This window comes from Rhododendron vialii, chromosome 3a (genome assembly GCF_030253575.1).
Source record: "Rhododendron vialii isolate Sample 1 chromosome 3a, ASM3025357v1".
In the NCBI taxonomy this organism is placed as follows: domain Eukaryota; kingdom Viridiplantae; phylum Streptophyta; class Magnoliopsida; order Ericales; family Ericaceae; genus Rhododendron; species Rhododendron vialii.
In genome coordinates, this window is record NC_080559.1 from 1,730,491 (window position 1) to 1,757,400 (window position 26,910).

The window sequence follows — 26,910 nt, forward strand, 5'->3', positions numbered from 1 at the left end:
GGTCACGGGCACAACCGGGCCCTGATTCTAGTGTCTTCCCCTGACATCCATCGCAACAAATACGCCCACTTGGAAAGGAGCTCCAAAAATATATATCAAGAATAATTCTGTCCAATGGGTCTTGATCAAACACAGTCCAATCCTTTCCTTCGATTAAACATTCGTTTCAACAAAACAAATCTAAGAACCATAAAATTACGATTAGGAAGGGGAAAAAAAGCCCTATAGACGAAAAAAAATTAGAAGAAAAAGGTAGTTTTATTGTCTCACTGAATATTTTCAATTTTGATTCCTATTTTATGCACTTTTTATTCCTCTGATCGCAACAAAGGCTTAATCCTAACAATGTCGACGAAAAAGTTAAAAAAATAAATTGGGAAAATAACTCGTATCGACTGGTCTCGGAATAGCTTGTTGCGTCTATGAAACAGACACTGTTTCGAGCACCAACTATATATGATCCAAACAGTAATTTGCTTTGTAGCGCTCAACTTATAGAACAACCCCTGTAAACATAAATATGCTTGGACATCTTTAACCCAACTCTATACAAATGAGTTTCCAATCAATTTGAATTTTCACAAAACTATTTTACGTATCAAGCTCCACAAAATGAACAATTTCAATTACGTTTCGGGTCAGAACGTTGCTCCTCTGATATGGTAACAGCCCACTTGGAAAGGCGCTCCAGGAATATCACCCAACGGTCCAAATCGTCTTAATCAAAAACAGTCCATGGCGTTGACTGCCAAATATTACTCAAATCCGCACGCATTCACATTCATACACACTTTAAATGACCCCAATTGTATCTTCATCACTCGACCCTGCGTGCTCCGGATCATACTTAATCTTTTTTTTTTGGTGAAATATTTTGGCATTCCAAGATTGACTCAGTGAAAATCTTGCATCATGTTTGGGTGTCTAAAAGTCATTAATCTTCGTAATTGAAGAAAGTCAACACATACTTTCATGCACGAAATGTAGCTGGAACGTACCGATGTACATGAATCCTACAACATAATCAAGACTGACTCATAAGTTTTAGAGGCCGAAGCTAACTTCTTGAATGAGACTTTGTCATTTTTCATACAAAAGTTGATCTACAAAAAATTTCATAAAAAAACCATTACAAAAGATTTACCATTACAAATATAAGCATATAGTTATTCTAAAAAAATACAACCATTACAATATCTCAAAATTGAAACCTGAAATGACACATATTTGAGCAAACCCAGTTCAAGTTTCTCTGTTTGCATTACCAACGCTTCTCAGCTTCGGTACAACCCTACCTCCGACGACTCATAATCACTCCAAACAGAACACTCCTACTAAAAGAACACTACAACCTAAATCCCACAACACATTAATTACATTTTTATGCCAAACTGAGATGATAGAATGAGAGAGCCCCCTTTTGCATATTTATTTGTACACTTATTTGCAGAGAGGTCCAATCACCCCCTCAGATGATAGAATCAGGGCATGAGTTATTCCTTCGTCGGCTAAACTCAAGAAGGCCATCAAATCTACGGTTGCACACTCCAATAGCAAGACGAATTTCAATAGCGGTATGCACTCCAATAAAGAGCGATTCCGTGTCAGGACTGAAAGACATGCCAGATATCTCGCCAAAGAAATCGATCTCTTGTTCCTTCTCATACCCACTTTTGGCATCGAAAACATGGACGAAATCGTCAGGCTCTGCCATTGCCATGAAATGACCGTCGGATGAGTAGCGAATCGATCGGATGGCTCCGAGATTCCCCTTCAAAGCCGTCACTGACTTGGATAGGTTTCGGGCATCCCAAATTCGGCAGGTTTTGTCCTGATTCCCGGTAGCAAAGGTGAGGCCATCAGGGTGCCATGCTGATGCAGATGAGAAATCCAAGTGACCAACCAAAGACGCGACCATCTGCAAAAGTATAAAAATTCAAATTATACCAACTTTTCAGGCTACACTGCTTACTAAAAATACTTCAGAAGAGGGAGAGGGTGAAAGCAATAACAGACAAATTACCTTCCCAGTTCCGGAGTCGACCAACATACCCTCTGGGTTATTTCCAACAATTATACGAAGTTTACCATCAGGACTCAAGGAAGTGTGCTGCAATAAAAATAAATAAATAAAACATTGCAAATTCCAAACTACCACTTCAATGCGGACTTATTACCATTATCAACAGAAATGAAGCAAGATACAAGCAGCTGCCTAGTAATGCCAGGATTCCCACTCCCACACCAGAAGAGAAATAAAAAGTGATGGTTCGAGTGTTATTTTAGATACACCTTTAGCTGCAAAACCTTAAACATAAAATCACGTATTTAGACACCAAATTCTCCTCTTACATCTTCAACTTAGCCCCATAGGAAGACTTATCTTAGGGATAATCACATGACAATATTTGCAAATAGCAGTTCAGATGGTCCTAATTCAAACATAAATCACTACGATCAAGTGATGGAAAATACTGCCACCAAAAAGATGGGAACTTTTTAACCTGTCTAAACTCTACCAAGAGAAGAGCAGGAGAGAGGGAGAGGGGGCTTACATTCACTGGCCAAGGAAAGCTGAAATGTTTAGATAGCTGAAATTTTTCCATATCAAAGTCTCTAACTCCACAATCATTGTTGGCAACTGCGAAATGAACTGCACCACTGTTGGGCAAGGGGGGAGTACCATAATTCCATAAGATTCAAGCTCAGTAAGTGAATAGATCCCAACACCAACACGAGGGCAAACGAGAATACCTCTGAGAGTTGTAGATCTCTACTACATTAGTAAGTGCGTTAACGTCTGTTGTCCTCGTGCAGAAGCAAACTCCAGGTCTATCTAAATTCTGTGGCAAAAAAGAAGTGATTCGTCGTCAATGCCCGTATTCAGATTAACACAAAACTCAAAGCAACAGAAGACAACTACTAAAAAAGGTATAACACCAAAGCATTCTTCCATCTCGATATACATTTCCCTACACCATTCTGAAAAAGTTCCATCGTCTAATAAACATGGTAGTTACTTTCACGATACTTCATACAGTTCATAGGTTTTTACAGCAAATACTTATCAGGGCTGCGAGCAAGCGAGTTCAAAGTACGAAAAACAAAACAGTAAAGCAGAAAATCTAGAAGTGAAGTTGAAAATAAAAAATTCTCATACATACACGGAAACCAAACTTCTGTCTTGGACATCAAAAGTGGGAATGCAAGCAACAAACCAAGGATAATTAATTTCTGAACCCTCACACTTGCAGTAAATGTCGCCCAAGTAAACTCAACTAAGTTACCTTGCAAATGAGTTCTCCCTGAAACCCCCCAGCAACAAGTAACCTATCTTTTACTGCAAGTGTGCTAACTTCAGTCCGGGTAAATCCTTCCAGTAGACTTCCTGGATGTTTCTATACGGAGCAAAGACATCGAATTAATTCGTAGAAGACCAAAAATACAGAAATACAAGTTTTTCTCGTTTTAAGACTCACACGCACACAACACAGAGAGATCGAGATAGAAATGGGAAGCAAGCCAAAATAGAGGGAATCATGAGAATCACCTCACATGGTGCGACATGACCAGAAACATTAAGAACCTCAGTCTTGTTACAAGTTAATGCAGACCAATGAGTAACAGAAAAATGTGACATAAGGTAAACATCATGCTTTGATGTAGCCCAAACCATGTTCCTTATCTGCAACACCAAGCACAAAATTTCTGTCAGTCAACTATGCTACAAATCAAAGAAGTAGCTAACTCTAGAAAACTAAAAAATATTCTCATATAGGTAATGGCGTTATGCCCTAAACTTAGAATATCATTTAACCTAAGTCCATCACCAACATGATTTAAGGGTTTGGGTATGTCATATGCAGCACATAATATCAATAAACAAGAATGACAAAGTTAGTGTAAGAACAAGCATTACTGACATGCATGGTGATAGGCACGTAAATGTTCGCATAAGCGTCCACTACTTTATCCTTGCTAGGTCATTTTATATTATTATTTGAAATTTTATGCTTTATTTATGTATTGTAGGTATTTGGAGGCGAAACATTCGAATGGGCTTTATTTGTGCAATGATATATTGATCCAAGAGTTTGGGGATTATTTTGCAAGGCACGGTCAACCAATTGAATTAAATGGCAGGCCCATTGATATGTTAAGGTGTCAATTCCTTGAAGAAGTTGATTCCCTTTAACTGTGCTTAATTACCTAAGAAAATAAGGTGGGGCCAATGATTATAATTAGAAAAATGGTGGGCCAAGGCTAGTATGGAGTACGGGAGTAAAAAGAAAAAGAAAACAAGGGGTGGCTGCGAAGGAACGGGGGCTGCGGACATATTTTTTACACAACAGGTTTTATTGGGACGCAGTCAACGAAGAACGGGGCTCCCCATTCTTTTGTTCTAAATATTGTTTAGTTTTCTTTCAACCTTCTTTTTCTTCAAGTTTTAAAATTTTATTCAATTACTCGCATTCTGGTGACTAGTTTTAATTTCTGTTTTTAATTAAAGTTATTCGTTGGTTTTCAATTAGTTGTTATCTCTCGTTTATTTTTTTCCTCCAGTAGTAAAAGCATGATTCAAATTAGAGTTTCTTCTTTTTCATGCATAATGATTAGTGAGTAGTTGTAATATAGGTAGGGTTGCCGAGCAATTAGCACACAGTGGCCAATTCGGGCACTGCTCCTATTTTCAAACAATAAAAATATAATTTTAGATTGGTAAAATACTTCCCGTAGACGAATCTGGACATTGTCGAAGCTCATGTGAACGGGGAATGGGGATCCAAAACTCATTCTCCGCTGTGCATGGGTAAATGGGGACCATAAGGGTTCACATCTCGCGGGGTGTCTTTTTCAGTCTAAAATCAAACATTTCAAAGAATACCGATTTGAGCAGATGAGTCCGGACCCGTTGAGAGTGTAATGAACCCTATGACCGTACTTTTCTTTAAATTATTTGAAAAGTACAATTAATTTTTAGTTTTTATTTAATCTCAATCAATCAATAAGTGGTGGCTACCTAAGAGCTCATTGAAATTATTACAACCTAAGTTTTTAAGTCAGCACATATCACCGTCTTTGTGGATTTGACTCCGGACTTATCGGATACTATGCTACATCGGTTTCAGCCCTACGCTTGGGGCAACCCATTATTTTAGGGCTAGGAAATCGTCAAGCACATGAGAAATTCTTATCTTGAAATGTCCAAAACAATGCAATACAATTTACAGATAGGGTCATTCGCGTATACGGTATTAATAAATTTCAAAAGTTATGAGCTTCTCAATCCCAGTGATCAGCCTCCCTCACCTTTTGTGAAACTAAGGCCTTAGCATTCGTGGTATAATTCGTCGTATCTTTCTCCGAATTGTACGAATCATTCTCTTCTACGATTGGAGTACACACTTTGAGTGTAAACCAACATTCGTCCCATATCTCTTACAACTTCTACAAAGCCGGCATATGATTGGTGGTATGCGCCTATGCGGCACATACACATCACTTTCCAGGGCATTGCGGATAGCATTCAACTAGTTTTTACAATTCATGCTTACTTCTCTAAGAAACTCAAATGTCATTCAGTACTTACATCCTGGCTGTCCGGGGCTTCAGATTTGGATCTCTAAATCAACATAGAGGTTAACCAGAAAAAGGGGACGTTAGGGTAGATACCCCCCTAAACACAAGGGATACGGGGGCAGGTATTGGTTTGCACATAAACCAATTCAAAAAAAGCGGTCAACCAAAGGTTTGGCACATTGCAGATTGCACCTAAAGCTAGGGAGCTATTCATCATTTAAATACCATTTTTTTTTTTTGCTCGGCAAAAGGAATTTTTATTAAACTCGAAGGGGTACATCGAGGGGAAAATAAACATTACAAAGGACTAAAACCATAGAAGATATCCAACCAAAGTTGGATAGAACACCAAACTACACCTTCACTTTTCGAATCCCATCCAAATAACCTTTGAAATCCTCCACCGTGTAGATCTTGATGTCAAACTTAACCTTTATCCACATAGCTACTCTCGTTTTAATTAAATCCGCCACTTCTGAAACTTGAGTTGTTGCCCCATTGAATATATACCCATTCCTCGTTAACCAGATAGACCAAAGTGTTGCAAAAAAACATACTTCCCAGATAGCTTTCTCCAAGTTTCGGAACCAAATCCCAAACCACCAAGGTGCTAACTCTGCTAGAGAAGATGGACATACCCATTGAATATTCCACCACGCCAGAATTTGTGACCACACTCCCTACGAAAATCGACAATGTAAGAACAAGTGTTGAGGTGTTTCCACATGCAGATCACATAAGGGGCACATTGCCAATTGAAACTCAGAGATTAAATTTCTATCAAAAAGAACCGACCTCGTGGCAACTCTATCTTGGATGGCCATCCATGAAAAGATTTCTACTTTAGGGGGGCTCAGATTCTTCCATAAGGAACCAAGTAGAGCATTTTGTGACTGTGTCTGGGCTTCCCACTGTCTATAAACCGATTTTACAGAGAAGATTTTATCGGTTGTCCAAATCCACTGTAACAGATCAGGCTTTGAAGGATCTAGTGTCACACCATCCAGTCTACGCATCAAAGCCTCATATTGCTGATTTTCCCGAGACCTTAGTGTGCCCCTAAACAGCAGATTCCAATCACTACTGCCCCCTAATCCACAAAAACTGCTCAGAATCTCATTTTGTTGAGTTGAACGCCTATACAGCCTGGGAAATTCATCTTTAAGCGCTATAGGACCCAGCCACACTTGTTCCCAAAATAGCGTATCTCGACCAGAGTTTACCTGCACCTTGAACCCCTCCCGGATAGAGAAACCAAGTGCCGAATCAATATTGCCAAGTGAACAAATGTCCCTCCAAACATTAGATATCGACCCAGAACCAGGAAAATACGGGAGCCAACTCCTCCGGTCTAGATTGTACTTTCCTTTAATAACCTTAACCCACAAAGAATTTTTTTCGCTGCCAAATCTCCACCACCACTTAGCGAGTAAGGCCAGATTTTGTTGTAGCAATCGCTTGATCCCTAGACCCCCATTTTCCTTCTTCATCGTGATCCTCTTCCAATTGACCATGTGCATTTTCTTCTTGTCCGGTGTGTCACCCCAAAAAAATTGCCTCTGTGATTTCTCAAAAGACTTGGCGACTTCCACGGGCATTTTGAAAAGAGACATAAAATAAATCGGCAGAGTGCTAGAGTTGTGATTGATCAATGTAAGCCTGCCCCCAGTAGATATAGTTCTTGTTCTCCACACACATAACCTCTTTTGAGCTCTTTCTAAAACTGGTTCCCATGTTTTCACCCTCCTCGGATTAGCACCAAGCGGAAGGCCGAGGTATTTAATGGGCAGAGACTCCACTTTACATCCCATCACCTTAGCAAGTGCTTCAATATCCTGCCGTTGGACTTTTACACCACAAAGTGAACTTTTAGAGTAGTTGATCTTCAGGCCGGACATCAATTGAAAACACCTAAGGATTCGCTTGATATTCCCCATTTCCACCAAATCATTATTACAAAAAAGAATTGTATCATCGGCGAACTGAAGATGAGAGATAGTCACTCCGTTACTCTCCAATTGAACACCTTTAATGATATTTTTCGCTCGAGCTCGTTCCAGCATAATGTTAAGTGCTTCAGCCACTATGTTGAACAAAAAAGGGGATATGGGGTCCCCTTGCCTCAGCCCTTTTTGTGTTTGAAACTCTTGTGAAGCTGCCCCATTAATCAAAACAGACATAGACACTGTGGAGCAACATTCTTTAATCCAAACACACCATTTGTCCCCAAATCCTACCTTTTTAAGCATATCCAATAAAAAACCCCAATTAACACAGTCATATGCTTTCTCAAAATCCAATTTCAAAATTAAACCACCTTGAGCAGAGTTTTTCCAGCTATGGATAGCTTCATTGGCAATTAGAACACCATCCAATATCTGTTTTTCCCCAACAAAGGCAGCTTGGGCTTCACCAATAATAGCAGGGAGAAGATCTTTAAGCCTATTAGCTAACACTTTGGATAGGATTTTGTAAACACTCCCCACCATGCTAATAGGCCTAAAATCTTTAAATGAAGTAGGACAATCAACCTTAGGAATTAAAGCAACAAAAGTAGAATTAATACCTTTTGTGAGCTTTCCATTCCGATGAAATTCCGAGAAAAATTGGATCATTAGGTCCTTCATGAACTCCCACCCCTTCTTGATAAACGAGAAGTTGAAACCATCCGGACCCGGAGCCTTTAAGCTATGGCACCCTTTGATAGCAGCCACAATTTCTCTTTCCTCAAACAAGGTTTCCAATTGCAATGAAGCTTCTCTGGACAGCTGTCTTTGAAAAAAACCCCCCAACGTCGGTCGGACCAATCTTTCCTCTATGAAATTATTCCGGAAGTGGGCAACAGCTGCTTCCTTGATTTCATTGGGCTCCTCCACTATTCTACCATTAACTTTGACTGACCCTATCATATTCCTCTTGAACCTATTATTGGCCATAACCTGAAAAAACCTTGTATTCTTGTCCCCCAATTTTAGCCACTTCACCCGTGATTTCTGTCTCCATAGGGATTCCGAAAGCATGGAGTGGAGAATTATTGGAGGCGGTGAAACCATGGAGTGGAGAACCAGCTAGCCATGAACGGTTTGTGTGGCTGGGTTGTCATGGGCTTCCGTTAAATGCATGGGATAATACCACCTTCAAACGAATTGGTGAAGTATGGGGCCACTTCATCTCAGTGCATGAAGATACTCTGAAAAGTATATCCTTTGCTCAAGGAAAATTGTTGATAGCTACTGAGGAAATGTCCAAGATAGAAAGATGGATTCAACTGGTGGTAAAAGGTGTGAAGTATGATGTGTTGGTGAAGGAGATTTCATCATTTGTTAATCCAGATGAGATTGGAGATTCAAGTCCGGGGATTCAAGGTGACCAGAGGCCAGTTGCAGAACTTCAGGAGCAGGTTGGCCATGGCTACGCTGCAAAAAAGGTTTTGGTAGCAGATGATGATGTGGAAGTACTCCAAAAAGGTCCAACCAATGAGAAGAGTGGGGTAGGTGAGGGTGCAGGGGAGTCAGACTCGGCTGCTGCACATGGGAAGGAGAAAAATGGTGAGAGGGTTGGTGGCCCAAAGCTCTCAACTGCAGATCGGCATTTAATGCTTGACAACAGAGGTGTACAGATATTATCAGAGGATTTTGAATCCTTGGTTGAGGAGTCAGCCGTTCAAGATCATTTAAATACCATTGCAGGTCACATTCCAAATGTGATGAACGTTTTGCAACTCTAAAATAGAAGAATAGTTCGTAAAACCAATATGGGGCCTTATAGTCGGAGAGAAAATAATCTAATACAATCAAATACTGTAGCTGAGACCAAAACTGAAAAAGAGAATGTCATCCAACCTGGAAATGAGGTATCGTTGATTTCACAGATCTTGAATTACGTCTGAACTCATAATACATACCCCCTTTCATTGTGACATTGCAATCCTATTCACAACAGAAACATGAGGTGTTAATGACTTTACATCGTCATGGCAACAAAACATTAAAAGCATCGCAACAGTAGCTGAGAAAAGGACCAATGGGCTTACTTTCTCTGACAGCTTGCCAGATTGAGGGATGTTCTCATAATTCTTGTACCGTTCTAACCTAATTTGCCTGCACTTTTCCCTTGTGATATTACGCCTCTCCCAAGGAATTCCTTGGATATCTTTGCCTTTCCTAGCTTGAGCAGCAGAAGTGTCTGCCATTTTGTTGTTCTAAACAGTACCCAAAAAAATTAGTCATTCTCATATCCGAAGCCTGACTGAAAATACATGTAAACATTACTCCAAACAGAACCACCAGTAAAGAGGAAATAACGAACACCAGGTGGTAAAATTTGCAGTTGTCAAGTGTATAAAAACTAGTTCCAGTGCTCAACAGTCATCCAAAGCTACCGAGTTCCAATGCCTGATGGCACGGCGCAACGCGATTTGAACACAATTAAAATGAATTATGAAACTATTGACCATCCCCGCCAACGAAGCTAATTTATACGGGAAGATTTTTTCTTAAAATAGGTACAAATAGAGTTCTTCCTGTATCTGTGAACAAAGTATAAACCTGTTCATGTAACACCGAGGGGTAGCTTAGTTTCATGTAACACTGACACTTCTAGAGATCACCGTATTGGAGTGAGAAACTTCGGAGACACGCGACACGACGGAGACACTTCGCAAGACCCTAAATCATATGGACACAGTATCAACGTGCTTATATATTACCTAGAAGCAAAGCTAAAGGGAGGAGTAGGGATCACGGCTAGAAACTTGGTCTAAGATCATATACTAACAATAAAAATTGGAGTATCCACTTTTTAAGCAAATTTCTTTTTCTGATGAAAGCCCCTGACAAACATATGTATTAGCTATAATGGTAGTGGTTACAATTAAAGATTTAAGCAAATTCATTAGACCGACAAAAAATTGAACATTAAAAAAGATCAAAACAAAGCCTATGGTGCTCTCACGTGTAAGGATTACGAAAGGGTAAACCTACATATTGAAAAAGGGTTTGAGTCTGGGAAGAATAAAAATTTTCAAACGCTCAAACACAAATCAGCAACCTCACCACAGCTTTTCTCCAAAAAAAATAAAAATAAAAATTGAGAACCTTTGTTGCTTGTAGAGAGAGAGCAACGTTGGATAAGTGTGTGAGAGAGATGACTTTCATTCTTTCTATCAAAATACTCCTATATTCTAGCCCTAGGACTCTTTGGTCACCGCGGTAAGATTTATGGGATAACTTTAAACCATCGGATTTATGTAGACATAAGTTTCAAAAACCGTCCTAGCATATTATATAAAATTTGCCCGTGCCTCCAAGCACGTCCCAACGTGAGATCTAATTAGTGGCAATTGTGCAATTAATATTGTTTGAGAGAGAGAATGAGTGCCATAGGATTTATAGAGCAAATAAATGGTTATGATTTATAGAGAGATAAGATTCAAAAACCGTTCTTCCTTATTATGTAGATATAAATAGTTATCCCAACAAAATGCAACCATTACAATATCTTAAAATTCATCATTTGAAAATTAATCTTCTCAATTCCATTCCATTGTCTAATCCATTCTATCGAACCAAACGTACCCTAATGGGTTAAGGCTTATGGGAGTTGATAATCAGTGTATTTCACCGTTGGGCCTATTTTGTGTAAAGAACGCTTAGAGCAATTTTTTGAGGGGGGCATATATACATGCATATATATAGAGGTCCTAGAATTTTTCGGACACTCATTTTTAGCCTTTTTTTAGGGTCCGAAGCGCATGCTTCTCTCGTCTATCCTCTAAGCCGGCCTTGGGAGTTTCTAAATCTTCATCAAGTTCTTCACCATTAGGGTCACTTTCTTTGCCACTTGTGCTAGATTCCTAATCCAAAGAAACAGAAAAACTTAGAAACTAAAACAAAGATAAAAAAATTTGAAGCATCAGTTGAATAATTTCTGATAAATATTCAGAGACAATTGTTTATTAAGAGACACAAGAACAATTTAAAAATCCTAACCTCCAAAATCTCTGAATCTTCATCGAGATCTATTTCCTCCAACACTGGGAATGCATCCTGCAGCAACATTGATGTTATCTAGCTTATCATCAGTAATTAATTGAATCATTTATGATAATTGGAATTAACGTTTCTGACGACTATTGAGGCATATATGTTCATCTAATAGGATCCAGGAGCTAGTAGCTAATTAAAGATCCACTTCACCATTTGTCAACAGATTACAAGATAATGGATATATATTGTACCCCACGATAAAGCCATTCGCTATATTATATGGTCACGGACAAATACAAAACCTATAGGAGAAAAAATAACCACGTGGAGTTATTATAAGCACGAAATTGTAATTGTCAGACTATTAAATTGTTAACTACCAACTCATCTAAAACCTTGAGCTATTAAAGAGGTGGACAACTTTTATTATTTATACCTTCAACATGCCCCCTCATTTATACCTTCAACACGTCCCCTCACGTGCAGGAACGGAACCAGAATTTTGCAAATGCAGAGCCGAACTATGAACAACGAGATTTTGAAATTTTTAGGTTCGAAAATCTAATAGTTTGTTTGGTTGAGGTTTTTCGGGTAGTAAGTGGAGAGAGATAAAAAAAGGTATGAGATTAATAATTGAAGGAAAAACTTATGGGAGATCGTGGTATAGAGAGAGAAATTGGGTTTTGGGGCCCAAAATGAGCACATTTTTAGAGGATTGAAATGTCTAAGTAACACCCAACATAAGATACAATATATAGGTGTTGTTGACAAACAAAACTAAAAAAATTAATATTAATATAAATTAAAATAAAATGAAATGAAACAACGCAGGGGCCGTGGCCCCCATACGTCCCAAGCTAGCTCCGTCTCTGCTCACATGTAGCCAGACTCTCCTTAATGAGCGGGCTGAACATGTGTAAATATTTTAACATTAAGTAGGCGATGAGATTCGAACATAGGATTTATTATCTGTTCTGATATTATATTAAATTGTTAACCACCAACTCATCTAAAAGCTTAAAACTGTTAGAGAGAGGGACAACTTTTATTATTTATACCTTTAACACAGACTGTTCTCCGCATCTCTCATAAACCCAATTTGTGTGTTAGAGAGAACTTTAATTAAGTTTCTTATGGCATTCGATATCTTACTTGCTTGTATGTTTTTAGAGCGGTTGCAGGGAGTGGGAATCATGCAAACCACTCCATGGGGCTAGGCACTCCGGGCCCAACAATCCCTCTGTCAGGATAACGCCCTCGCGATTCGAACCCATGACTTTCAAGCTCTAATACCACTCATGGGACTATTTCGCCACCATTTCTCCTACAACTTGTAGACACCCTATTTTGGACTGTCCAGATTAGTTTACTTACGATCTTTGATTCCCCAATGATGATTGAGGTCAAGAACATTCGAGATTGTTGGTGTGTTTGAGTTTTGAGCGTTCCGAGCCTCTTTCAAATCCCTTTTCAAATCCTTCAAGCTAGAACCAAACGGCCTCAGCAAAACCCTATTGGCTTACGCTAGTACCGTGCTAGCGTGCGCTGGTAAACTACCACGTGTCAGTCATCAACCGTTGACTTAGTTGACACTGGCGCACGCAGGTACAAAGATGGCGTACGCCAGTCAAAATCGGTCAAATATTACTATTCAACCACGTGCACCCGACCTTTGCAGCCACCCCAGTACACTGAACAGTCTCCTGATGATTGCAAAACTGCAGGGCCGTTCCCCCTTCTCTCCTACAACATCCATCACCTAGTCCCATGCATTTAATGCATGGGAGGCTCCCTCTTTAACCCAACCAGCCTAATTACTACCCTTCTTTTCAGCCCCTTGGCCTATAAATACCCCATTTGCATTTCATATGCAATGGGTTCACAAGAGTAACTCTCATTTAAGACTCCAAGTCTCTTTCTCTCTTCATTTCCCTTGCTTTCTTGCTCTTTCTTCCTCTTTTACTTGAAAGAGTAAGCAAGAAGTCTTTTCATACTCCCTTCACACCCTTTCACTCATCATCCATCCCTCAAACCTCAAGTTCAAAGCTCAAACCCATCCATCAAACTCAAAACCAAAGGTATATCACCTTTCGTAACTTTCTGTTCTGACCCCTGAAGGGGGCTGACAGGGTCAAGACTGGTAATCTATACCAGTCCTGGCTCTAAAGCTGGCAAGGTTTCAAAGATCGTGCTGGGCTATCAATGCCATTGAGCCGTACACCAGTCATGGCAGTATGTGCAGTACTAGTGTGGGGATCACTGATCAGCTATTTTATGCCTTCTCTCTATTTTCATCACCCTACTGCATGCTAAAACCAATTTATTGCTCTGTGTTTTAGTACTGTATAGTTGTTTATTAATTTCTTATGCTTTAGAAGGTTTCTAGGATTTTTCTGGCCATATTCTAGAGCCCAGATGATGCAAAGCCAAGCATTGGATAGAAGATATAACTGGCATACGGTCTCTGATGACCGGCGTACGGCAGTTATGTTGACGTCTAGTGGCTGGCCCTTGCATGGCAGCTAGGCCTTGACCTTTACTTTGGTCCCCACATTGTTTATGGGATATTCTTTTTATTCTTATGGCCATTTCTATTGCCTATAACTGTATATATCTTGCCTTACAGACTGCGTGGTTGTCCTAGGTGTGCGCTAGTCCCTTCCAGAGCCCAGAGGTTTGAGAATGGAAGCTATGAGTTTAGGCCTACCGGCGCACGCCAATCTTGGAGTGACGTACACAAGCCATCACTGCATGCAGTGGCTTCGCCAGTGCATGTAGATTTCTTCTTGCGTGCATCATTTCAGATCAGTGTGTTCCAGTTTGTCTAAAAAGCTCACAGGTGCTTGTTCTTAATCTATATCTATCATTTATTGCTTCAATAAAGCATGCCATGTTATCATTTTGTCACATAAATGCAATATGTTATAGTTTTAATCCCCTTTTTAACTGTTCTCCCGCCCTAACTGGTTAAAAAAAATGATCAATGAAAGAAAAATGTAAATATTTTACAAAATGCCTGAGTAGAAACCGATCTCCGGATTGGGCGAGAGGGGTGCCATAAAACCCTTCCTCTCTCGTAACCTGACTCCCAAACCTCAGATATCGAAGGTGACGACGGTCCAGCCTTTCTTTTCAAAATCAAACAACGTAGCAAACATTTCAAGTTTGGTTCCTTAGGTGTTTCACCGCAAAACCCGAGTGGCGACTCTGAATCGAAGCGTTTCGCCGCGCTTTTCCAAAAAAGGTGCACCCGATTTTATACATGAAAACTAGATCTTCGGGCGTGTGCCCACAGTGGCGACTCCGCTGGGGACTCATTGCATTGGTCAATATTTGGCGATTAATATATAAATGAACAATTTTTGCAAAGTCTGTCAAAACAGTACGTTCCGCGCTGCTGAAGAACGGAAAGGTAACGTAATAGGATCTCATATCCGACCTATCCGAAATGAGGCTTTTACTATTGTTCACGGGTGTAGTTTTCTCCAATTATTAATTAATAAAAGTGAGCCAAGCGTAAAAAGGTAGTTTTCAAAACATTGCATTTTTCTTTCATTCAATCATTCTTTGGCATTTCTCATTTGCATTGATGTTGACTCGCCCCGTTGAGGTGTTTTGGATAACCGGCACAATTTACTGGAGCCCAGGGTCTTCTGCTTTAGAAGGTCTCTAGGATCTTTCTGATTATATTCTAGAGCCCAGATGATGCGAAGCCAAGCATTAAATAGAAGATATAACTGGCATACGGTCTCTAATGACCTGTGTACGGCGGTTATGTTGAAGTCCAGTGGCTGGCCCTTGCATGGCAGTTAGGCCTTGACCTTTGCTTTGGTCCCCACATTGTTTATGGAGTGTTCTTTTTATTCTTATGGCCCAAGGCCATTTCTATTGCCTGTAACTGTATATATCTTGCCTTATAGACTGCGTGGTTTGTCCTAGGTGTGCGCTGGTCCCTTCCAGAGCCCAGAGGTTTGAGAATGGAAGCTGTGAGTTTAGGCCTACCGGCACAAGCCAGTCTTGGTGTGACGTACGCAAGTCATCACTGCATGCAGTGGCTTCGCCAGTGCATGTAGATTTCTTCTTGCGTGCATCATTTCAGATCAGTGTGTTCCAGTTTGTCTAAAAAGCTCACAGGTGTTTGTTCTCAATTTATATTTATCATTCATTGCTCCAATAAAGCATGCCATGTTATCATTTTGTCACATAAATGCAACGTGTTATAGTTTTAATCCCCTTTTTAACTGTTCCCCCATCCTAATTGGTTAAAAAAATGATCAATGAGAGAAAAATGTAAATATTTTACAAAATGCCAGAGTAGAGACCGATCTCCGGATTGAGTGAGAGGGGTGCCATAAAACCCTTCCCCTCTCGTAACCTGGCTCTCGAACTTCAGATATCGAAGGTGACAACGGTCCAATCTATGCCTTTCTTTTCAAAATCAAATAACGTAGCAAACGTTTCAAGTTCGGTTCCTTGGATGTTTCACCGCAAAACCCGAGAATTGAAGCGTTTTGTCGCGCTTTTCCAAAAAATGGCGCTTCCAATTTTATACATGAAAACTAGATTTTTGGGGCATGTGCCTACACAACTAATTGGTGTTAAGGAGGTTTTCAATTAAGTTTTTTTATGGCATTCGATATCATGCTTGAAAGTCTATTTTTAAAGTATTCCCAGAGAGTGACATTGTGTAACCAAATTTATGAGGGAACTCCGTGCCCATCAGTAAAAATCATTTCAGGTAGGGGTGATAAACAAGCAAAACAAGCGAATAGGTAGTTTATGGTTTTAAAACTTAACGAATTTCAAAAATATGTTCGAGCTTAGCTAAGTTATGAGACAAATCGATCTCAAATGAGTTTTAGTCAAGTCAAACACGAGCCGATCTCGAGTAGTTTAAATTTTTTTATACATAATTAGACAAACGAAACAAATACTAGCATGTTCAAGCTTGCTTTGAAACCAAAATGACTTTCGAAAAAATGTCAAGCTTGATTTGTTTATGTAATAAACCAATCTTAAACAACCTTTTAATGAACGAAAACGAACGAAATCTCAAGTAGCTTGGTTTCTTTAGCGTCCTGATTACCAAAAACTTTATTAATCCAGTTCAGAATTTTTGACATTTTGTTGGTTTAGCTAATACGTATGGTGGAATTGGTATGTGATAACCATAGGACTACTTTAATATTCCAGTTAAGTTTATTCGATAAACTAATTTGCCTATATTTGGGAATCTCAATTGCGGATCAAGTCTTAATTTTTTAATTGCAATGAAACTACTGGATTGTACCCACTTTTATGAGCTTTCCATGACCATGATTAATTAATTAATAAAAAAGGGTAAAGAGCTTAATTTGTACCTTGTTGGAGAAGAAGAGTTGTGTTTCACAACATATGAAACTTTTGAGATTAGGCATGCCCCAAAACGACACTTTCTCTAACCGAGGGAACCGAATGGTATTATTGTTGTTGGTGGCTTCTTTCAGCTTCGGATTGGTTGAGATTATCACCTCCATCTTCCAACAATCCCATATGTCGAGTCTTTGCAGATTCTTTAACTGAGGAAGCATATACAAGGGCAATACATACTCCAATTGGTCACAATCCTCAATTTTAATCTTCATAAGTTTGTAGAAGGATTTAGCTTCCTTTTCTTGTTCTGAAAGTGGTTGTTCGTCCCAAATCCTTGTTATCTTCGATAAATTCCTAAAATCCAAACTTTCCAGGACAGGAAAAGCAACCTGCAAAGTTGTTTAGACAATGTTCATTAGTGATTGGATAATAATGAGGTCCAATCAAGCTCTAAAACCCATCTCTAAGCATGTAAAAAATCACAAAGTGCATACTGATAAAATCACAAAGTAGATAATTTTTCCATGAGATTAGTAAATAGAGAAATACGTAGTTTAACATATTGGGTTGGACAAACCAATGAAATTGATAAGTTTGCCAAACGAATAATAATTAAGTAAAAAGGGTAAAAGACCTTGATTTGTACCTTGTTGGAGAAGAAGAGTTGCGTTTCACTACATATGAAACTTTTGAGATTAGGCAACTCCTCGAGCTTCACTTCCTTTAACTGAGGGAACCGAATGGTATCATTGTTGTTGGTGGCTTCTTTCTCCTTCGGGTTGTTTGAGATTATCACCTCCATCTTCCTACAATCCCGTATCTGGAGTACTTGAAGAATATTCTTTAACTTAGGAAGCATATAGAAGGGCAATAGATACTCCAAGTCCTCACATCTCCAAACAAAAATGCTCTCAAGTTCAGAGAAGGATTTAGCTTCTTTTTCTGGTTCTGAGAGTGATTGGTTGTCCCAAATCCTTGTTATCTTATCTAATTTATCCAACCTCAAGCTTTTCAGGACAGGAAAAGCAACCTGCAAAGTTGTGTACAAAATATTCATTAGTGATCGACTGAATAATAATGAGGTCCAATCAAGCTCTAGCTAAAACCCATCTATATATGCTCATAAGCACGAGATTCGAGTCTCAAAACTTGGAGAGCTATGGAAGACATGTTGACTCAATCCGATCACCTTTCATTCTTGTAAATTCCAATTTTTGTAAGAGCTCTTGGAATTGGATACTCAGACACACCATGCAATATGAATGACTGGGCCATTTTAATCCGATCACCTTTCTCTTGGAATAGAGAAATAGGATAGTTAAACATATTGGGTTGATCACCGCAAAAAGTGATCATGTTGCTAAAAGTAATATACATGCCGAATTGAGAAATTTCTCAAATTTGAAATCAGAGAAAATTGGTAAATTGTCGTATTATTATACATTTGTATTATACATTTGTCCAAATTGATAAATTTACTAGGCATGGAAAAAGGAAAAAGCGCAGACTAATAAAATCGTAAAAGTGATAGATATTGCTAAATGCAATATACCTACCAATATGAAAATTTTGTTTAGACTAGTAAACGTTAGGAATAGTAAATTAATGTATGCGGAGACGATATACTTATCACAGCCCACAAATGGCATTCTTCAACATCGATGATGTTGTTTAGGAGCATTGGGGAAGGATGGACTGTCAACGATTGAAATGGTTGAATTGGACAATCGGCAGCGACCGAAGACTCTGATTGGCATAGCACTAGTAGCTCCAAATTTAGGTGTAATTCCATGGCATTCAAATTTTTTAGTATGTCATCCGAGTAGGATTTATGGCCCATTCCATTTAATAAAAATTAGATACGCAATGAATATCGATCAATGAGATTTTTTAATGCATATTCAGACAAGAACCAACCATTTTAACGTGATCAGTACCGTCATTTCATGCTCGCGTTTGTAAGGCCTAAGGCGGACTATCTAGTCCTCTATGGACTAAAGAGAAATCTATTACCATAGAAAATAAAAAAAAAATTACTCAAAAGAAGCCTTTTTTTTTTTGAAACGTCAAAAATATTATTAGAGAAAACTTGACAATAGGTACATCAAGTTGGGGGAGAGGGCGGGGAAACCAACCAAAAGTTGGGAAAAAACAAAAATACATGACACCTAAAGGACCGAAGCCCACTTGAAATGGAGAAAAACAGTCACGAAAGGGGCTCCGATAACATAAGACAGTAATTAAAAGAACTAGTAAAAGAGGAAGAACAAAGCCTACTACCAGTCATAATGTTCCCTATGCGTTTGTAAGGACTATTCTAAGAGATATCAATCTATACTATATAGAAATATTGTTAGTGCAGGAGAGAAAATTAAATAGCAGGATTGAAAGAGAGAAAATAATTACTGACAGAAAAAAATTGAATATTTGTTTTTAACTAATACCAAAAATAAGCCTATTATAAAGTACAAATAGAATGAATGAAAAGCCTATTAAGGGAAGAATACTCACACAAGAAGGGAAATTCGAACTCCTAACCTCCTATTGAGATGCAAGAGTTCTGGTCAACTAAGATAGCCACAGTTGGTTAAAAAAGAATTAAATGTATACTACATGCTTTTTCAAGTGGTTTCAATCTTCAAATAGGAAGCTAATTTGTGACCATAAGTATCTAAATTAGCTTTGTTTTATCTTATATTTTTCACAATTGCAAATTAATTGGAATTTATTCTATTGACACTTTAAGTTTTTAATTTATAACAGTAGAAATACGTAGCATGTCTTTCCATGCACAGAACGGGAACAACACTATCGTGCAACGATTGCGGAGCTGAAAAAATTCAACTATCTCTTTTGCCCATTCGATACACGAGACCGAAAAAAATATCAATTTGATTTTCTTTTTGTCTCGTGCATGAACGGGCACAATGTTAGTAATGATAAAACAAATGTATCTTTCCGTTGAATAAAGGTAGTGCAAGGATGGTAGAGTTGCCTTTGGTTGTGCCTGCCTTCCCCAATTTGGTACAGAAGCTTTCAAGCTTTGGCAGATCCCAAAAAGTTGAAGCTTGATTTGTTACATAACCAAACCAATCTTGAATAAATTTTTAACAAACGAACTCGAGCTCACACTCGAGTAGTTTGGTTTCTTTCGCAGTTCTAATTTCCGAAAACTTAATATTCCAATTCAGAATTTTTGACATTCTGCATTTCTACTGGTTTTGTTGGTTTACCTTATAAGTATGGTGGAATTGGTCTGTTATAACCGTAGGACTACTTTTCAAAATTGTAAAAATAATTCAGACCAAATAGCAATGTAGAGACAAAAGTAGTTATTAAATTGGTCTACGGATTCATTGACTCGGCAAAATTTCCGAAGATAGGTTTGGGCCATCTGTTAAGTTTACACGATAGACTAATTTGCCTAATAAATTTCGTAATCTCTCAATTAATTGCGGATCAACTACACCTTTTCTATTGCGATGAGACTACAGGATTAATTGAAAAGGGTAAAGACCTTAATTTGTACCTTGTTGGAGAACAAGAGTTGTGTTTCATCACTACATATGAAACTTTTGAGATTAGGCAACTCCTCGAGCTTCACTTCCTTTAACTGAGGGAACCGGATGGTATCATTGTTGTTGGTGGCTTCTTTCTCCTTCGAGTTGTTTGAGATTATCACCTCCATCTTCCTACAATCCCATATCCTGAGATCTTGCAGATTCTTTAACTGAGGAAGCATATAGAAGGGCAATACATACTCCAAGTCCTCACATCTCCCAACAAAAATGCTCCCAAGTTCAGAGAAGGATTTAGCTTCTTTTTCTGGTTCTGAGAATGGTTGGTTGTCCCAAATCCTTGTTATCTTATCTAATTTATACAACGACAAGTTTTTCAGGACAGGAAAAGCAACCTGCAAAGTTGTGTACAAAATATTCATTAGTGATCGACTGAATAATAATGAGGTCCAATCAAGCTCTAGCTAAAACCCATCTATATATGCTCATAAGCACGAGATTCGAGTCTCAAAACTTGGAGAGCTATGGAAGACATGTTGACTCAATCCGATCACCTTTCATTCTTGTAAATTCCAATTTTTGTAAGAGCTCTTGGAATTGGATACTCAGACACACCATGCAATATGAATGACTGGGCCATTTTAATCCGATCACCTTTCTCTTGGAAGAGAGAAATAGGATAGTTAAACATATTGGGTTGATCACCGCAAAAAGTGATCATGTTGCTAAAAGTAAATTTACATGCCGAATTGAGAAATTTCTCAAATTTGAAATCAGAGAAAATTGGTAAATTGTCGTATTATTATACATTTGTATTATACATTTGTCCAAATTGATAAATTTACTAGGCATGGAAAAAGGAAAAAGAGCAGACTATTAAAATCGTAAAAGTGATAGATATTGCTAAATGCAATATACCTACTAATATGAAAATTTTGTTTAGACTAGTAATCGTGAGGAATAATAAATTAACGTATGCGGAGATGATATACTTATCACAACCCACAAATGGCATTCTTCAACGTCGATGATGTTGTTTAGGAGCATTGGGGAAGGGTGAACTGTCAACGATAGAAATGGTTGAATTGGACAGTCGGCAGCGACCGAAGACTCCGATTGGCATAGCACTAGTAGCTCCAAATTTAGGTGTAATTCCATGGCATTCAAATTTTTTAGTATGTCATCCGAGTAGGACTTATCGCCCATTCCATTTAATAAAAATTAGATACGCAATGAATATCGATCAACGAGATTTTTTAATGCATATTCAGACAAGAACCAACCATTTTAACGCGATCAGTATCGTAACAGAACTCATTTCATGCCTGGGTTTGCAAGGCATAAGGGGGACTATCTAGTCCTCTGTGGACTAAAGAGATATCTATTACCATAGAAAATAAAAAATTGCTCAAAAGAAGCCTCTTTTTTTCTTTTTTTTTTGAAACGGCAAAAATATTATTAGAGAAAACTTGACGATGGGTACATCAAATTGGGGGAGAGGGGATGGTGAACCAACCAAAAGATGGGAAAAAACTAAAAAACATGATACCTAAAGGACTGAAGCCCAATTGAAAAGAAGAAAAACAATCACGGAAGGGGCTCCGATAACATAAGACAGTAATTGAAAGTACTAAACGAAGAAGAACAAAGCCTACTACCTGTCATAGTGTTCCCTATGAGTGTGTAAGGACTATTCTAAGAGAGATCAATCTATACTATATAGAAATATTGTTAGTGTGGGGGAGAAAATAGCGGGATTGAAAGAGAGAAAAATTATTGACAGAAAAAAATTGAATGTATTTTTTTTTGCAACTAATACCAAAAATAAGCCTATTATAAGGTAAAAAAAAGAATGAATGAAAAGCCTATTAAGGGAAGAATACTCGCACACAAGTAGGAAAATTCGAACTTCTGACCTCCTATTGAGATGTAAGAGTTCTGGTCAACTAAGATAGTCACAGTTGGTTAAAAAAAAATTAAATGTATACTACATGCTTTTTCAAATGGTTTCAATCTTCAAATAGGAAGCTAATTTGTGACCATAAGTATCTAAATTAGCTTTGTTTATCTTATATTTTTCACAATTGCAAATTAATTGGAATTTATTCTATTGACACTTTAAATTTTTAATTCATAACAGTAGAAATATGTAGTACTCCTCCGTCCCAAAATAATTGTCCGGTCCGCAAAACGGAGTGTAAAAAATCATACAATTTTTGCAAGAAAAAATAAAAAAAATTTCAACAACTTACTAGATATCAATGAGTATTTTTAATTTATGAAAAAAGTTTGAATTTTTACTTGAAAAAATTGCATTATTTTTAAGTTAGCGTTTTGTGGACCAGACAAATGATTTGGGACGGAGGAAGTATGTCTTTCCATGCATAGAACGGGAACAACGGTATCGTGCATTGAATGCGAAGCTGAAAAAATTCAATTATCTCTTTTGCCCATTCGATACACGAGACCGAAAAAAAATATCAATGTGATTTTCTTTTTGTCTCTTGCATGAACGGGCACAATGCTAGTAAGGATAAAGCAAATGTATCTTTCCATCGAATAAAGGTAGTGCATGGATGGTAGAGTTGCCTTTGGTTGTGCCCGCCTTCCCCAATTTGGTACAGAAGCTTTCAAGCTTTGGCACATCCCACATACTTATTCCTAAATGGGAATAACAGATCAATCTAAGAACCACCCGGAATCCCCACAACCCCTCCCCCTCCCTTCTCTTCTTTCTTTCTTTCCCCTCTTCTTTTTCCCTTCTTCTTTTCCCTCAATGTACCTATTGTCGAGTTTATTCTTAATAATATTTTTGTTGTTTAAAAAAAAATACCCAAGTAAACTAATTAACAGGACAATAATAAAGGCGGATTGAAAAAAAAATAAAAACAGAGGACGATGACAAAGCTTACCTTTTCACTGAGAAAAGGTTGGGCACGGGAAGAAGTGCTTCCCATGATTGTTTCCATCTTCTCCTTTTGGGCATAAAAGCTTAAGAGATTTGGTAGATCTCTCAATTGCAGGTAGTTCAGTTTACTGAACTTCACTTCATTGGTGAGTTCATCTTCATCATTTCGTCTTTCAAATCCAACGATTTCCTCCATGATTTTACAGGATCTTACTTCTAGCTCTTTAAGATGAACAAGTCCTTTTGCAGTGGTTGGGGAGAAGAGATACTTCGACTTACAATTTTCAATAATTAACTTAGTTAAATTATTGAATGGCTGTAAGTGATGAAGCCCATGACTTTGCAGGGATGATTTTGACTCACCAAAAAGATATTCCAAGTCCTCAACACATGAAGTAACTTTGAGGTATTTCAAGTCAAAAAATCTATTTCCAACACCTCTATCATGAAACACCTTCTTCAAACCCTCAATCTTACTGAGGACTACCACTTCAGCTTTGTCCACCAAAGGGATGAACTCATTTCTTAACTGATCAATATGTTCCAATTTCAACGTGCATCTTCTGAATTTAGAAAAAATTTCCCAATCTTAGAAATTATTACCCACTGATATCTTAAATCCCTTCAGGTTCCCAAATATTAGGTCCTCCTTCGGTAATAGCATGACATCTGATATAAAGATATGTAAAGTGGTTAATTTACCAATACTCAATGACCGTCTCAGCTCCTCGAGGCTCACATTTTCTCTGCTGCTCGTGTCTTGTTGCTTGTCAGTTGTGGCCTCCCATTTGTCAAAATTTTGTGGAAAGTACAATTCCTTCAGGCTAGTCAAATTGGAAATGACACCTCCAGGAATCATCTTCAGTTTGTCACAATTTTGAAGATCTAACACTCGTAGATCAGTCAACTGTCCGATCTCTAGCGGCAATGCCTCGATATTAGAACCCCTGAAGCTGAGCACTTCAAGGTTACTCTTTAGCTCCTTGAGTATAGCAATATCATCCAACTCGCATTCATTCAGATATAGCATCCGAAGGTTCGCCAATTTTGCAAGTGATGAGGGGTGTCGCCGCATACGCATTCGAGTAAAAGTCAACACTGTAAGTTGGATCATTCCATTGAAAAAATTGTCTGGAACCTCAAGATCGGAAAGTTCGCTATCCTCAAGATCGGAAAGTTTACTATTGTCAACCATTAAGGTTTCCAGTTGTGGATATACCAACCCATCTGGAAGCCCTTTAATACTTTGGAAACTTAATGACATTGCTTTGTATGATGGCCCATTTGTGGGATTCCGTGGCCATTGAATGGCACCATGATCTACCAAAAATGCTTCTTTCTCACGTGCAATTGAGATACCAACATCTCTTATGACATCATGAATTTTGACAAAAGTTTCATGATCGCCGGTTGACAACAAAGAAGCTGATTTGAGGACATCAACCACTGTACACATGGCAGTTCTTGCTTCATCAAATGTACGAGGGTTTTGAGCAAACAAACTCCTTGCCATGCAGTGTCTCATTAACTCGTCAATTGGAATCTCAGCATCCTCAGCAAATAAACAGCAGAGCAAGAAACAAGATTGCGCATCTGAGGACCGTAACATATCGAAGCTCACCCATAAGGAGGCCCAAACACTTGGGTCAATACCTTCAATATGTGTGAGCATGTGCCTCTCTAGCTTATCCAAAGCATTCTTCCACGTGTGGTATGGCCTATCTTCCAACGCGGCTCCAAGAGCATTTATGGCGACCGGCAATCCTTTGCATTTTCTACACACTTCGCGTGCTAGGGAATCTATTTCTGGCCGAGACTCGATAGTATTTCCCACCTTTTTCTTGAACAGGTTCCATCCTTCTTCCTCCGGTAGCTCTGCAATTGGAAAATTTCTATCGACTTTCATTTTGATTCTTAACAAATCTTCCTTTTGAGACGTTAGCACAACTTTACACCCTATATTTCCTTCCTTGACAGGAATACCTATTGCCTTCAGGTCCACCTCTTCCCAAATATCATCCAAGATTACCAGATACTTCTCGCCATTCTTGAATTTATGCCACAACTCATTCGCTCTTCCCTTTTCATCCTTTGTGGGATCTGTTAAAAAAATGTAATTTGTAATCTTCTAGAATAATGTAGAATAAGTGTCTAAGTTAAAAATAATTAGAAGTGTGTGGAAGTAATAATTGTATTAGAAGTGTGTAGAAGTAATAATTGTATTTATGCACATGGGTAGAATTAGATGATTCTAGAAGATGGGAGATCTTTCATGAAATTAAGCACATGTGCTTATCTCTAGACAATTCTAGAGAAGTGTAGGTTGGTAGAAGTGCTCTATAAATAGAGCCTTGTTGTACTCATTTTGTGTAATGAAAATCTACTAAAAGCCTTTCACAACTCCTCCTTATAACATCTCTCACTCGTCCTTTCCCACTCTCTTGTCCAATTTACTTCAAAATATAACCAAGCACCCCAACAATTTTGGTATCAGAGCAGGTTTAACCGATCCATCCTTGTCCTTCTTTCATCCACCATGGAGACCAACTTTTCCACTTTCAACTATGCACAAAATCTCATCCCTATATTTGAGGGAGAGAACTATGACTATTGGAGCATCCAAATGCATACTTTATTTGTCTCACAAGAATTGTGGGATCTTGTTGAAAGCGGATACGAGGCACCGGCACATGCCGAAGAAGAAGCAACTTGGACGGAAGCAAGGAAGAAGAAATTCAAGGAGAACAAGAAGAAAGATGCTTTGGCCCTCCTCAACATTCAACGTGGGGTAAGCAAATCTATCTTTCCACGAATTATGGGTGCAAAAACTTCAAAAGAAGCATGGGAGACATTAAAAATTGAATATCAAGGTTATGATAGGGTTATCTCCATTAAACTTCAAACACTTTGGAGAGACTTTGATAATCTAGCAATGAAGGAAAATGAATCCGTTCAAACGTTCTTTTCCCGAGTTGCTGGAATTATCAATCAAATTCGAAGTTATGGAGATACCCTTCCGGATAAAAGAATCGTTGAAAAGGTTCTTAGGAGTTTGCCTCCAAAGTTTGAACATGTTGTAGCCGCTATTGAAGAATCCAAGGATTTGTCTAAACTTACTCGACATGAACTAATGAGTTCTCTCGAGGCCCATGAACAAAGAATGAGCAGGTTCACAAATCAATCATTGGAGCAAGCATTTCAAAGCAAAATCAATTTTGGAGGAAAGAATCAAGAAGATCAAGAGAAGGGCTCATCTCGAGGAGGAGGCATGAACGGACAAAGAAGAGGTTTACGTGGAGCAACCACAAGGCTATACAGTCAAAGGAAAAGAAGGCAAAGTGTTTCGACTTCGGAAGGCCCTCTACGGCTTGAAGCAAGCACCGCGAGCTTGGAATAGCAATATTGACAAGTACTTCTGTCAAAGCGGATTTCAAAGAAGCCAAAGTGAACCATCCTTATATGTCAAAAAAGGAGGTACGCAAGATTTTCTCATTGTTTGCCTTTATGTTGATGATTTAATCTACACAGGCACCAATGTAGCAATGCTCGATGAATTTAAAAATGC

General features: G+C 38.5%; 1 protein-coding gene across 1 annotated transcript in view; it reads right to left on the reverse strand.

Moving 5' to 3' along the window:
* Window positions 1-1,132: 1,132 nt before the first annotated feature.
* LOC131320819 (uncharacterized WD repeat-containing protein C2A9.03-like) overlaps window positions 1,133-26,910 on the reverse strand; it is a 154,593-nt gene continuing 128,815 nt past the window's right edge. The window contains exons 1-10 of the mRNA XM_058351694.1: window positions 17,566-17,750; window positions 11,571-11,627; window positions 9,614-9,781; window positions 9,423-9,509; window positions 3,551-3,685; window positions 3,288-3,398; window positions 2,755-2,843; window positions 2,556-2,661; window positions 2,024-2,110; window positions 1,133-1,918 (exon numbers count right to left, since the gene is read on the reverse strand). Coding sequence (XP_058207677.1) covers window positions 1,469-1,918; window positions 2,024-2,110; window positions 2,556-2,661; window positions 2,755-2,843; window positions 3,288-3,398; window positions 3,551-3,685; window positions 9,423-9,509; window positions 9,614-9,781; window positions 11,571-11,627; window positions 17,566-17,721 — 1,446 coding nt within the window. The 5' untranslated portion in view covers window positions 17,722-17,750 and the 3' untranslated portion in view covers window positions 1,133-1,468. Of the gene's footprint in view, window positions 1,919-2,023; window positions 2,111-2,555; window positions 2,662-2,754; window positions 2,844-3,287; window positions 3,399-3,550; window positions 3,686-9,422; window positions 9,510-9,613; window positions 9,782-11,570; window positions 11,628-17,565 lie in introns of the transcript that reaches the window.